General features: G+C 33.2%; 1 protein-coding gene across 3 annotated transcripts; it reads left to right on the forward strand.

The window, feature by feature from the left end:
- Positions 1 to 1420: 1420 nt before the first annotated feature.
- LOC18586359 (E3 SUMO-protein ligase SIZ1-like) lies at positions 1421 to 14131 on the forward strand. Of its 3 annotated transcripts, none has more exons than XM_018129178.2 (18): positions 1421 to 1521; positions 1631 to 1692; positions 2471 to 2551; positions 3354 to 3396; positions 4690 to 4768; positions 5005 to 5170; positions 6695 to 6825; positions 8218 to 8286; positions 8572 to 8659; positions 8778 to 8853; positions 9086 to 9159; positions 9351 to 9458; positions 9863 to 10024; positions 10983 to 11087; positions 11172 to 11252; positions 11396 to 12569; positions 12785 to 13146; positions 13733 to 14131. In XM_018129178.2, exons 2-17 carry the CDS (start codon positions 1669 to 1671, stop codon positions 12910 to 12912), a joined length of 2589 nt encoding a protein of 862 aa, XP_017984667.2. In that variant the 5' UTR covers positions 1421 to 1521; positions 1631 to 1668; the 3' UTR covers positions 12913 to 13146; positions 13733 to 14131. The 3 variants fall into 3 exon arrangements, with proteins under 3 accessions (XP_017984667.2, XP_017984668.2, XP_088658829.1); XM_018129179.2 differs by having other exon boundaries at positions 13738 to 14131; XM_088802703.1 differs by lacking the exons at positions 1421 to 1521; positions 1631 to 1692; positions 4690 to 4768 and having other exon boundaries at positions 2470 to 2551.
- The last annotated feature ends 1223 nt before the right edge of the window (positions 14132 to 15354 follow it).

A 15354-nucleotide genomic window follows, 5' to 3' on the forward strand; every position in this document is an offset into this window, starting at 1 on the left:
ATAGTCGCGATTATCCATTACTATCTTTAGTGACAACTTGGATAATTATTATTAAGGAAATAGAAATTATGATTTTGATACTTAAATATTTCACTCATTTGATTTTTCTTTTGTGATTTTATATCGAGGAGAGATAGAGTAATGAAAGGAGAGGTTGCTCATAGGAATCGCACCGTCAATGGTCATCAAACGAAGGTTGGATCAATCAAGTAAGATAGAATTTTATAAAAATATAAATTAGATTAATCAATCAAATCATTTTACATAAAATATAAGTCGAAAGATCATTCAACATATGTTTTATATTATAAGATTGATTATGAGTTTATATTTAATAAATTGTCACTGAATAAATTTTATATGGAATTAGTGAATCAAAGGTTATCATCTTATTATTAAATAAATTTAATAATTGTGAATCTTAAAAAAAATATTTAAATTTTAAAAATATTTATCCAAAAAAACTTTTGAAGTTTAAAATGGCATAATTTGAACTTAAATTTTGAAGTTCAGAAATTAAATTAGATTAACCAGCAAGTCGAATTATATAAAATCTACGTTGAAATATCATACAATTTAAAATTTACTTGACAAGATTGAAATTGGATTTATATTCAATGTACTACCATTATATAGATTTTATATAGTATCATAATCAAATGTTGTCATCTTTTTAAACAAATTAATTTAATAATTGAGAATCTTTAAAAAAAATTATAATTTTAAAAATATTTCACTCAAAAAAATTTTAAATTTTAATTTTTTACAAATATTATATAATTAAATAATAATATATAAATATTATAAACTGATAATTCATCAAATACATCTCTTTATAGCACTCGATTATTTATTTATCTATTTAAAGAATAAGATTCGAAAAGACTCCTATATAAATAATTATCTCTTTATTCACAAATTCCAAATATTTCCCATCCACAAGCCTTTTTGCCTAACTCTTCCATTCAAAAATGCATGTCCATGGGCTAGGCCCCACCCAAGGTTGGGCCTGTTATTTCAACTGACCTTTTGGTCATATTCGTAATTTTACTTTTATAAAGAGTGGAAAACAACTGCGTTTCCTTCATTGGTTGCACGTTCTTCCAAATGGACCCATCCCTCGATTCTTCCTTTCCTAAAATGACATTTTTCGTTCCCTTCAAAACAAAAAACCACACCGCCACGCCAATTCTTGCGACTGCTTCCTTGACAAGCCAGAAGAGCTCGACACGCGTCAGACGATTACTGGCCCATTAAGCATTACAGATCTCACCGTCCAATGAGAATATTCCATGCAACGGAATCTCCACACCACTGGAAACACCGCATCCGAACCCCCCGAACATGTACGGAAAATCCAAAACCAGATTTAATAAATCAAGTTCACGTCCATTTTTATTTTATCAATTAATTTAATTCTATAAATTAAAAATTTGCTCGTATATAAAGAAGGGAAAGTGGTCTCAGTGAGTCAAAGCTTCTGCGACAGTAACTGAAAAACTCCGAGGTCCAGAGTCCAGCGTGAGCCCTCTATTTTTCTTTTACTTTGATTTTTATTTTTCGTTTCAATTTACGATACTTCAATTTAATAATCAACTGATATATATTCTTTTATTTTCATGTTTGGCAGATTTAATTTTAATTTTTATTTTTATTTGTGAACGAGGAATGGATTTGCTGTCGACTTGCAGGGTAATTCATCTTGATTATTTGGTTGCTTTTAATTTTTATAATTTGATTATTATTAATTTATGTATATTAAATGACGAAAAAAGCTTTGGTTAGAGTGTTTTGATTTTTTAAGCAGATATAATTGTCATTGATTCTATATGAATTTACGTTTAATTTCAATTGTAACTTGGATGATTTCAACTATAATTGAAATTAGGGAACAGATGATCGTGTGCGGAATAAAATTAATTTTATTTATGTTTGATATGCAGTTGATCATTTTAATTGCAACTTCGTAAGGAATATGTGGTACAAGTTTTTTGTGGAACAAAAATAATTGCATTTTATTCGAGATTTTCCGCTATCATTTTGTGTTAGAATGAAAATTCTTGGTAATGTTATTGTGTTTACAAAACAGTCTTTCTTTTCATGTCTGTCATGGAGCTCTAAAGTGTGTTCTAGAGTTTTTGAAATCAATTGTTTGTCTCTTCATTTTTGATAATGCTTTTTTATGGGCAGTTTATTGTGTATGGATGTTTTATAAATTGTAAATGCACTGGCTTCCTGGTACATAGGTTCTAGATGTGAGAGTAAGAGCAGAAATTATTTATTGGAAAGCAACATAGTAAAGATTGGACAAATGCTTTTGGAAGAGAGTAGGGATGTGTAGATTGCCATAAAATTAGATGATATATTGAAATTATTAATTTCAAGTATTTATGGTTTATATAGGATAGTTTTATAAAGTTTAATAATTGAAATTGAACTTTTCATTCTGGTGTCATGCATCTATGTTTAGAGCCAGTTGGCTTACTTCCGAATTAAAGAGCTCAAGGATGTTCTTACCCAGCTTGGTATTTCAAAACAAGGGAAGAAGCAGGTAAGCTGCTAAATTCATGCTCAGTTGCATTCTTGGTTTCACAGTACAATTGACAATATCTGCATGCTTAGAATTTTATTGAATGAGAAAATTTATTTGCAAATAGGCCTAATGCAATACAGAACATTTGTGATGTCACAATATCTTCTGTTCCTCACTAATGTAATTGTTGCACATGATCAATCACCTCAAAGAATAGCTATTTATTACATCAAAGAATGGTAACCATTCTCAATATTTTGCTTGCCAAATAACTGAGCAATTTGGGTTTTCATTTATTTTGACACCCATTACTCACTTGTAATTTCTTAAATGGGTTATCGTTTTGTGCTATAGTTTTGCTCCTCTGTGGGTTAATTCTTTGTTTTTTTTTGCCCCTTAAAATTTGATTGCAATTCCCCTGCATGGAGATTTTTCACTAATTTAATTCCTTTTTGATACAAGAGTATATTATTAAATTATTATTATTTAGGAATTATAGGTATAATAGAATTCTTCTGGATTTTGGTTATTTTTCACCTTAGTGGGGTTCTGAACCTTGCCAAGATTGGTGATTCACCTTAGTGGGGTTTCTAACCTCGCCACGATTGGTGTCTTTCACAACGGCCCGGCGTCACTTTTCCTCATCATGTTTGTGTGATTTCTTGGTGGATTAGACCATCAGGTTTATGGTTTGTGTCACAAGACTTGGTTACTCAGTAGATATTAAATTTTGTAGCTACATTGTGTTTTGATGCCCCTTGAAGAGGGAGATTTCTCCTGATACATAAGATGATCTTATTGTTTACATCTATCTGTGTAGGATTTGATGGACAGAATATTAGGCTTGATTTCAGATGAAGAAGGTGAGTATTTTTGACTGGACTTTTATAGCTGTCTTGTTAAGGAATGGATGAATACTCTGATTTTTACTTCTGCATCGATTATACATCCTTCCATTTGTTGAGTTTTATATTATAAGTGGATTAGGACATTAAGCTTCTTTCTGACCTTCTACGAATCTATATAATTCAGAGGAAATCATTTGTAGTAAGTGTTGGATTTGTGATACACAGTGGACTTCAGATCATCTCACTTTCTGTGTTTTAGAATAACTTTTGTATGGAAACTGTTATTTAAGTGTTTTTATGAGCTCCGTTATCTCTCTCTCTCTTTGAAATTCTTGGATTGTAGTATTCCTGTTGATCTGCTCTCAAAGTTCTCTCTGTTATAGTACTGTTCAAGCAGTTTCATGATATTTTCTGACTCAGCTTAGGATAGCTCAATCAAACTTCTATTTAGGATTTCATCTTTTTTACTTTTAGAGTTGCTTTTTAATGTCAACATTACCTTCACTTTCAAAAAAAAAAAAAAAAAATTACCATCACTTAAAATGATATTGAATGTTGTTTCTGTCTTGTTTCGAGTTGCTGCCAAAACGTAAATGGCTACTTTGTTCAACCTGGTTTTCTTTCTTCTTGATGACAATTATATTGCTACCAATTAATTTTCAGTGGTTACAATAATTCTATTTATATGGAGTTTACTGCCTAGAACTAGCTACTTTTTGTGTTAGAAAGAATAATGGTTTGTGATTAGAAACACAGTAAAAGCATGCAGTGGGAGTAGAATTTGAAATGCATACATTGGTTCATGTACTTAATCAGAGCAGTTGGTTATGTCTGTAACGCTTTATTGAGTTATTATTCTTTCCAGCCTACACTTGACTTTTGGCGTGTCAGATTGCTTCCCTAACCTGGCCTTATTAAACATTTATCAGACTGAGTCTTGTCTGCGTGCTTAAGCATGAATGTGCGTACTTTAGTTCTTGTTTGACTACATTGGTACTATATTTTATCATGTCAGTGATTAGCTTGTCATATTTAAGCATCTCAGTGTTATATGCATATCTTTTGTTGGAAATGCTTGTTTATGTGCTTTTTTAAAGGTGATGCATGTGCTGGTATATGTCTTGATTTTAGGCCTCTCACTAACTGAATATTGCAACATTTTTTCGTTTTTATGAAGGATAAATATTAGCACTCTGGTTCTGACTTAATTATAGCTCAGACTTTGTTTTTATGCATTTATGCAATGCATCCTTGATCTAATAAAATTTTGATCAAATATATCATGTGTGCTTTTAACATTATATGCAGTTTCTAGCACACATGGGTCAGCAAAGAAAAAAATTATTGGGAAGGAAGGAGTAGCAAAATTAATTGATGATGCTTACAGGTGCTACTTTCTTTAAATATCATTGTCTATGTAAAATTTGATAGATGTTCTGGACATGTAACTTCAGTTTAGCATGTACACATATGCATTAAATTTGGTATTGTTCATGCATTTAGTAATTTTGTTTTACTTTCTTTTTAAATTCATTATCCGTTACTTCTCTGTGCCACAGAATTGTAACATTCCCACCATTTTGTGGTCCTTTATCAGGCATTAAATAACCCATTGTATTCCAGAAAAATGCAGATAGCTGATGAGTCTGATTTAGCAACAAGGAGACAGACTTCTTCTTTAGATATTTGTAATGTGAAGCATAAAGTGGAAGCTGAAGATTTTTCATATTCGGCTGTGAAGATTTGCTGTCCTTGTGGAAGTTCATTGCATACTGACCCCATGATACAGGTAACAAAAATTGAATTTAGTTTTGATTTTCTATTTTATAAATCAGGTTGAGTAGCCATGGGTTTTGGCCAAATGGCATGTCCTCTGAGATTTAGGAGGTGATTAAGGTCCCAAGCTCAACTTCTCCCATGTTGCTTTGTTAAACAAGTTATTTTGAGGTTTTTCATGCATATTAGATAGTTTTCTCTATAATAATGGGTGATTTTATATAATTTGTTTTGATTTGTTGCATTGTTAGTCCCAATGTTTGGACACGTTTACTATTTTCCTTAATTATATAGTTCAAATTCATGAACAATAAGAAAGTGGTAGCCAGTGGGCAGTAAACTGGCTGGTTGTTGTCCCACTGTTGACAGTAATTTCTTGTTCTTACCGAATATTTTTATGTGGATGCTTAATGTGTATGGATATATGACCTTGAATGACTTTGAGGACTTCCTTGTGCTATATGATTGTTTTAAATATTTCAAATGCTTGAGTGTTCAGTTAGCCCTGAAATATTGCAGTTATATTATTGGCTGTAGTCCTAGGTTTGTCTTTATTATTGGATGACATCTGGACCTACTTGAGAGAAGAGAAAGGCAATGCTAAGATATGCAAGGCAAGAAAGTAGTGAAATATTAGGCATTCTGTTGATTGTCTTGCAAATGAGGATGTCATGGGTGTTCATTTGAGATTTAGGTGGTTCCTTTTTAAGTGAGGGTGAAGAAGGATTGTGCTCTTCCATATTTTATTTATTTATCTTTTCAGCTGAATGCTGGGGATGGAAATGCCCAAATCATTACAAGGTGGTGCATTTTTCTGGCAGATTGTCAACGATCCCTTTGACAGTTGTCATTGTCAGGTTTATGTTAAGCTTGCTGTGATAATCACTTTAATGGTTTGAATCAAATTCACATTATAATCCTGAAACACTATTTATAATGACTGGAGAATCATGTGGGAGTATCACTTTTATTAAGCAAACTTGGTTAGACTAGCTAACAAGCTTTAACAATTTCCAAAATCTGTGCAAACTAAGGTGTGGTCATACTTGAGGCATTGGTTGAGCATTTGAGCTCAATTTATATTGCACTAAGCTGAGCCTAAACAATCAAGCTCGCAGTCTGGTTCTGCTTAACTTCTTTGCATCCACAACATTCTTTCATTTTTTAACATTGAAATGCCCATTTCCTGATAAGTATAAGAAGCCATTATTCTCTTTGACTCTCTTGTAGGATAATCTACCTTTTAAGAAAATTTCCTATGCTAGTTAACTTTACACTAATTTCTTTGCGCATATGTAATATATGCCATTCTAAACAATCTTGGTGATTTAGTATGTTTTCCTGTCTTTCCTTTTTGTTCTTCATGACTTGCTTTTCTGTTTCAATGTTTTTATTACCCTGCATATGTAGTCCGTTACATCTTACAAAGATTTGTAATAGTTTTATGTCTTTGCATAGATCATGTGGTTCTTATTTCTACTAGCGAAGAAGCAAATATTTTTCTTATTTTTCTCCCTGTCTGTTTCGCTATTTGCAGTGCATTGACCCAGGATGTCGAGTTCAGCAGCATGTTAGCTGTGTTATTATTCCAGAGAAGCCTATGGAAGTCATTCCATCAGTTCCAGCTATATTTCATTGTGAAATGTGTCGCATCAGTCGTGCAGATCCGTATGTTGTCTTTATTTCCTGTGCCAAATTGAATCATATATTTATCCTATTAATGAAACTGTGATTGTCTAATAGTATGCTACTTAACTAGTATTTGTAGTAAGTTGTAGTTGACATGACCCTGGTGTTTTGACACCAAATCAAATCCAGATCTTAACAAGCATGGAGATGTTTGTGGTTGTGAGCTTGTACTATTGTGCAAGTTGATAGGTGGTTTTGAGTTTGAACCTTACCAACTGTTTCCATCTTCTCAAAATACTTGTAGATTATTGGATATTGGCATAATGTTTGGAAAAACCTTTGAACTATTTAAGAAAATTCAAATAAGTCCTTTTTCTTTTATTGTGTTCAATCAAGCCCTTGTATTTTTATTTTGAATCAAATAGGTCCTTATAACTAACGGTTGATTAATTGCCATTAGTTAAAATGCCACTTGTCACTTTATGCCTACATGGCACTGGCGTGGAGGGTGAAAAATGCCACACGGCCACGTCAATATGCCCCATCATCATTTATTATGACATGTCAGCATGTCACGTAAGCGTCACATAACATAAAATGACAATTGGCATTTTGATTAATAATAGTTAGTCAACCATTAGTCATAAGGGCTTATTTGGTCCACAATAAAAGTTATAAAGGTTTGATTCAATGCAATAAAAGAGTAAAGGTTTATTTGAATATTCCTGAATGATGCAAATGCTTTTTTAAGTATTATGCTTAGTATATTTTATTTACTACACTTATTCTGCATTTAAAGGGGAAAACTGGATGTGGGGACTGGGGATGAAAACACTATGATCATCAAAATTAGTGCTCATTTCTATCCTCTACTAAAGATAGCTAATAATGTTGGAATCTTATGGAGTTTAACTTGATATGGTTATAAAGCATGTGATACATATACATCTTTGAATATTTTACTGGGGCCTATTTTTTAATGAATTACTACTTAATTATTAAAATGTGATTTTACATTCTGTGCTGTTGAAGAAGTCAGACTAAGAAGAGTAGTATGAGATGCTGTTTTCTTTTGTTTTCTGGTAGTGAGCAATATGGGTCCAAATTCCATACAAATGCTGATGAACATGTTTATTTCTTTTAACTACTCAAGCAAATCAAAATAATTACTTAAACATGTTAGCAATAACCATCACAACTGACTTTCCTATGATCTTTAATTCATTGTGGTATGTTCTGGTTGCGTAGCTAAAACTTGGGAAACATGTATATATGTACTCTTGACTTTCTGCATCTTTTTGAGTGTGATTCATGCAATCTTTTTTGTTTTCTTGGAAATTCTTATGGTAGATATATGAATGTGTTTTGCGTTCTAAGATCATTCTCCTTTTAATTTAATATATTGTGAACATATTTCTTTTGTATCCACAGCTTTTGTGTCACTGTGGCGCATTTGATATCCCCTGTGAAGTTAATAGCTGCAAATATTCCATCTGATGGGTGAGTTCATATTCAGTTCTCTCTCTCCTGTAAGGAAATTTTGTTTTTATCTCCGTGAAATCTCTATATCCTACTCAAAGCCACTGACAATATTTTTGGAGTTACTCATGAAAAGCATTGGCTTTATACTCAAATCAACCATTTTTTTTAAGGAAATGAGATCTCATTTTCTAATCTTTTCTTTTTTGTCTTAGTATATTTGTCCATTTTTGTTTTCTGATGATATGTTGTTGAACTCATCTGCTTTAAGATTTGTTATACTTTACTTCATTTTCAATTCTTCAGGACAAATCCCCTACTGAACGTGGAAAAAACATTTCACCTGACAAAGGCAGATAGTGATTCATTACAGAACACTGAATATGATATTCAGGTTAATTCAACATCGAATAACATGTCATATGGCAGCTTAGGCTCATTATAACATGTCATCCTACTTTGAAGGTTACCAGTGCATTGATTATTCATACTTGTATGCTATTTTTTCTCAGGCTTGGTGTGTTCTTCTCAATGATAATGTTTCATTTAGGATGCAATGGCCACAATATGCTGATTTACATGTTAATGGTACACTATTCGGCTTCATTACTTTTTTTTTTCTCATATATCTACCTGCATCTTCATCTTTTTTTCCATTGTCTTTAGCACTTTGGCTTAGTTTCCTGGCTATATAGGGTTTTTCTTGGGGTGCCTCTTGGTTCAAACTTCAGAGAGGGCTTTGGGCTAATTTAGATATGTAACAGACCTTGTTAATGAAGTTACTCTATCATGATTTTTGGCTTCCTACATGTTGTTACAGGTTTTGCAGTAAGAACTCTTAACAGACCTGGTTCACAGTTGTTAGGTGCTAATGGTCGCGATGATGGTGCACTGGTGATTTCTCTCACCTTCTGCTACTTCTATAATTTATGTGTGCTAAAATCTTGATTCAAGGACACTTAAATATGCATCTTTTGTTGTGATATGTTTTTTATTTATTTATGTACATAATATGTTTACATTTTATTTTTGCTGTCATTTAATTAAAGATTTTTATTTGATTTAATGTTTTGTTTTGATCCCAGATCACATTATATGTTGTGGAGGGCATTAATAAAATTTCTTTATCGGCATGTGATGGTCGCTCTTTCTGTTTTGGAGTCAGACTTGTGAAGCGTCATACAATAGAACAGGTATCCTCTCACTCTTATGAATTTACTCGTGTTTAGCTACTGCAGTAATTTGTAATTTAGTAATAGCACAAATTACATCAAGCCCTTAACTTGGATATTGCCAATTAGTTCCTTTTGGAAAATAGTTAGTTTATTAGTTTCTATATCTTTTGCTATTTGTTTATTATGCCAGCATTGTTCTTCCAAATCTTTTATGGTACACCCGAAAACTATGGCTTCTTGGAGGTCCTCGAATTGTTGTAAAACAAAACTAGCAAAGGAAAGCTATTTGCTCTTTAGCATGCTTCTTGAAGTTATTATGATGTGTCATTGCCATCAATTTCTCTTAGTTACTTAGAGTTTGGTTTCATCTGCATCACAGCGGATGTTTTTTCTTTTATCTCATTGTCTGATTAAATGCCAAGGTTCTCGGTTTGATTCCTAAAGAAGCAGATGGTGAATCCTTCAAAGATGCACTTGCCCGTGTTTGTCGTTGCGTCGGTGGTGGGATGCGCACTGCAAATGAAGATAGTGATAGTGATTTAGAAGTCATTGCAGATACAATTACAGTTAACCTTCGCTGTCCTGTAAGTGATAGCTTATTTCTTAATGGATTTTAGTTCCGCCATGTTTGTTTTTTTTTTTTCCATTCTACTGGATTAGTGTTTAATTATGCATGAACACTGAAGCGCCTCATTGAGTAGTTAACTGAATGAACTGGGTATCCATATTGAATTATTGATTGAGCCACCATCATTATTCTGGAGACTTGAAACTGTTTAAGTGACTTGCATGTGCATAGAAAACATTTGGGTTTGTTAAGAATGTGGCATCGAATTTCATTATATCATTAATTTGAATTGATCATGTAGGGTTCAGATGCAGATATAGCTTCCCCTCACTACGTGTCAAGAAGGTGGCTGTTTCACTAGACAGATATTGTTTGTTATACAAAGGCTTGGGAAATTTGTAATTTCTAGAATGTGCATGAGATCATCTCATAGTTTTCTCTGATGTTAGGTCATATATAGTTTACCAGCCATGTATATTGTCTAGTTTGGAAGGGTGTTTCTTCTTTTTTTTTTTCCCTCTAGTCCTAGTTTGGAAGTACCCTGTTGTAATAGAGGTTCTTTGTCCACTTTTATTCCATTAAAACAAGGGGCCTTGCAAGGGTGATAACCTATGGTGTATGGAGCTTATATCGATGGTGACGAGGGAATGGGACATATATTAGGTTGAACCTAGGCTATGAGAAAGCATCTGAACAGAACAATCTCCCAGGTTTGCATCCCCCCAACACTAGGCCTCATACCACATATGTTACTCAGGCTCTATGCAAATGTCAGTTTAGTGCCTTCCAATGTTTTGTCAGTGTATGCTTTTTGTTATCATCTTTGATGTTTGTTTAACTTTATCTACTTTATACTGTCATCATTATTAGGCATATTGCTCACAAGTTTACTTCTGAGCTTGATTTCTATTTCCAAAATTTGTTAATTGAACTGCTAACATGATGTCTTCTTATCTACTACTTGAAACTGTCAGATGAGTGGCTCCAGAATAAAGGTCGCTGGCAGATTTAAACCATGTGTTCACATGGGATGTTTTGATCTTGAAACTTTTGTGGAGCTTAATCAGCGCTCAAGGAAGGCAAGTAATCATCATATTTATGATTTTTCCAGTTTTGAAATTTCAAAGGCATTGATAAGAGCAAGAGGCTTTTGATGCTTGCAGTGGCAGTGTCCCATCTGTCTCAAGAACTATTCCCTAGAAGATATCATTATTGATCCATATTTCAATCGAATCACAACTATGGTATTACTTTCTATTTATATCCTGATCTATTTAGTGTAAAAAATTATATAAGTAGAAATACTGTTTAAATCCATTTCTCTCTCTCTCTCTCTCAAAAAAAAAAAAAAAGTACTAATCAAAAAATAAAAATTCTCATGGGACAGATGCTGCACTGTGGAGAAGATGTAACTGACATTGAGGTGAAGCCTGATGGTTCTTGGACCGTTAAGACCAAAGATGAGCTTAGTGATCTTGGAAAATGGCATTTCCCTGACGGTTCACTTCATGGAGATATGAATGAAGTCATATCCAACTCAGAGACCTGGAGGCAGATCAATAAGCATGAAAAGTCAGGAAATCCTAATCTTGAAAATGGGACAGAAGGAGGGAAAATAGAAGCAAGTGAACACCAGCATCTCCCCTTGCGAAATCCAAAAGAGGAAGATTTAGAAAACTTTTGTCAGATGGTCATAACATTGAGCAGTAGTGCCAGTGGAAGCGGTAGAGATGATGAAAACCCAAGTATTAATCAGGATTATGGTAGATATGATTCTATCCCTGGCATGAATGGAAATGAGATCAATTCTATTCGTCACAATTTTAATTCAATTCTTAGTACTGAAAATCAAAGTTATGGAGCAATAGGGGAGCCAGACATCATTATTGTCAGTGATTCAGAAGAAGAGGATGTCAATTTGGTTTCTTGTCATACAGATTACAAATCTTGTGTCCTGAATGATTGTGGGGCTTTGTCTGCCCCCCCAAGAATCGAACAATCATATCTGGAAAACCCTGTTCCTGATTCTGGTATAAGTTCTTGTTTGGATCTCTTCAATGACAGTGGAAAAGATGTTGGAATGTCTGACTGGGCATATTCTTCTGGTACCCAAGCAAGTTCAAGGTTCCAACTGTTTGGTGAAGATTCTGATGTCTCAGATGTTCTTATTGATTTGGAGCGTTCTGGGGTTACATGCTCTGGACCTATGAACAGTTACACATTGGCTTCAAAGTTAACCATGAACTCCAGCAGACAGGTTCCTGATTCTTCTATTTTCAGTACCAATATTAATGAAGATGATGACCTGGTTGATAATCCCTTTGCATTTGTAAGTGTGGACCCCTCTCTACAAAATTTCCTTTCTACTCAACCAGTTGGAACCTTGGCAGAAACTGATCTAGGACACTGTCCCCCCATATCAAACATAACCCATACTGAGGATTGGATTTCTCTTAGGCTTGGCTGCAATGGCGAGAGTATTGGCAGTAGTGTTGGTACTATTGCTCAGTCTGCTGTTTCAAAGGGGTTGGATTTAATAAATGATTGTAGATCAAATGAAGGTAGAAACGTCTAATTAGTGCTGTATTTTCTCTCAAAGTTGGTTATACTACTTTTGGATTGTGAATTTATAGATTTCATCTTTCTTTGTTTGACACATCAACATTTCTGCTCAGTGTGACTAAATCCATCAACGGAAAGAGTGAAACATTTGTGCATGTCTTATTTTATTATTATCGGCTTAGGCTAACAATCAATCGCACGCATTACTTTACAGGGATGAATGACAAAGCCAGGTCTAACAGGATAGACAATAGGAAAAAGTTAAATGGCCCTTTCTCATTTCCTCGCCAGCCAAGGTCTGTCAGGCGACGGGGTTACTCAATAGCTTCAGACTCAAATTAGATGGAATTGAAACTTACTTTCAGGATTCATTGAGAAGTTGATATCTACAGCATGTTATGGGAAACTGAGATAATGATGGTGACCCTATCTTCTATCACAATTATTCACTTATCGAAGGAGAAACAAGCATCTTTCTTTGAGTTGCAGTTGAAGCCTACTGATTGTATTGTTAGTTGAAATGGCATTCATCTACATCATGCTTTCATTGGCAGCATGGAACAGCCCTAACAAATGGTGAGCCCTGACGGTTCATTGATGTTTATATAGTCTCCTCAAAATATATCATATGAGTGATCTGTAAATTTAGTATGAGAACAAAATATGGTTTTAAAAATCGCAGACCAATCTATGTTTTCATAACAATGGTGAAACATAACTTGATTCAATTAGTATGCTGATCAATCGAAAATGTGCTCTTTGTATGGTAAACCAAACTAAACAGGGTAAATTTTTTGCTGATTTGGAAACATATCTGGGGACTGTTTTATTTTTAAACCTTCTGCTGTTGGAACAAGTAGGTCGAAATTTATAGATATGTGAGAACATTATCTTTGACTAGATTACACCAATAGCATTCTTTGATGCTCTCGATGTTTAATTGCTGGCATTCATGTGCATAACCCTTTTACTCCAAAAGAAAGAAGATAAAAAAAAAGTTAAATGAAAAGTTGAAAAACTCATCCTAATTGTCAGTCTTTGGACATTGTTGAAAGCCTGGCCTTTGTATTCTGCATGCCTGCCCATGTTATTCAGTTTGCTCAACTATGAAAGAAAACATTGTGTGGATTTTTTAAGGTTACTGAATTTGTATTGGTTTCAGAGCAGAGATACCTGCAACGGACCTTTGAAGCAGTAAGTATCGGGCTTTTCTGGGAAGCTGCTACTGAGAAAAGAAACAAGGCAGGTTGAATATTGATTCTCCAACGGTAATCCTTCCACCTCATTTATATAGAACTTCATTTTGTCACTGGTTCTATCTCAGGGACTGTTCAGTTGTCTGGATTGTATTAGTAGAAGAAAATTCCTTTGATAATCGATATTTATATATTTATCTTTATAATTGTACATAACAGACAGGTTTTCTGTACAGTTTGCTGTGGCTGTTTTAGAAAACAGGGAGGAATATTAGATGCATGTCCAGATGTAAATTGGTAAAGACTAACGTTTGAATTTTACTCTGATAAGTAACTATGGAAAGTGGTCTGTTGTCTTGCTGAAATGGTTGGTATTGTGATTTAGGAGTTTATTTTCTACCTTGTGGAGAGAAAATACCTTGTATAGCAGAGTATTTTATGTTGCTCCTTTCGTAAAGATTTTCGTAATATTTTCCTTATCCGCGTTTACTATGACATGTCAGTTAAGTGTCCGACGAAGGGTATTTATGGGAAAATGAAGAGACTCCGAGCAGCTACGTATCCTTTCACCCTTAGTATAAGCACTTGGGAATCTGCTCATTGGGTTCACGTGAGTATGGAAAAATATGGGAGCTGTTAGTTGTATGATACTTGTTTTCCAAGGCCTCCAAGGGTATTTTGAAGATACTTGTTGCTTTAAAGTTTAACCCTTTTATTTGGATTGTCACATTTCGAAACTTTAGTCAAACCTCTTGCAGTCTAAAAACAAGAAGAGAGAAAGTTATATAGAAGCGTTAATTTCACACTTATGCTCTTAAGTTAGAATGAAAGTGAGAGCTCTGAAGAAACCATTTGGTTTTATTAGAGTTATTAAGAAATCTGGAGGTGGTTTAATTATAATCATATATTTTCAATTACATAAGTTTTTTTTTCAAAAAAAATTTTAGATTTCAATTTAAATATTGGAATAATTATAACTATTTATTATAATTTAAAATTTTGTGATTTTAGTTGTGTTATGTCAAGTTTTTTTGTAGTAATTTTTTTTGAAATCAAGTCGCTGAGATCAAAAATTTGAATATTTTTAAAAGTTTTCGAAAGTTATGGTTTGGAGTTTTAACATTTCATTTGATGGGTATTTTTATTTTTAAATTAAATAAATAAAAATAAGAAAAAAACAAATAATAAAAATATTAACCAAAAACAAAGCTCAAATGAGCAAAAAGAGATTGAGGAAAAGATCCAAATAATAATTGTAATATTTGGAGTCACATAAACTTATTTGCTTTGAAGTTTTGGCTCCTAATATGGGATTTATTTCAAAGGGCCAAAGGCAAGAACAGTGTATATTTTTTTTCATAAATAATTAGATATAAATATATTGCTCACAATTCCAAAACAGAAAAATTTTCATTTGATTAAAAAATATTTAAAAATTTATGAATAATGAAGCCAAATACATGTTACTTTTACATTTATTATAAAAATGTAAATTATTTAATTTTTTTTTAAAAAATAAAACTACTGCAACAATATTTTATATAATAATTACCCAAAGAAGTATTTAAATACAAGCCTCAGAAAAAAA

This window comes from Theobroma cacao, chromosome 10 (genome assembly GCF_053813885.1).
Source record: "Theobroma cacao isolate CCN51 chromosome 10, ASM5381388v1, whole genome shotgun sequence".
Lineage (NCBI taxonomy): Eukaryota > Viridiplantae > Streptophyta > Magnoliopsida > Malvales > Malvaceae > Theobroma > Theobroma cacao.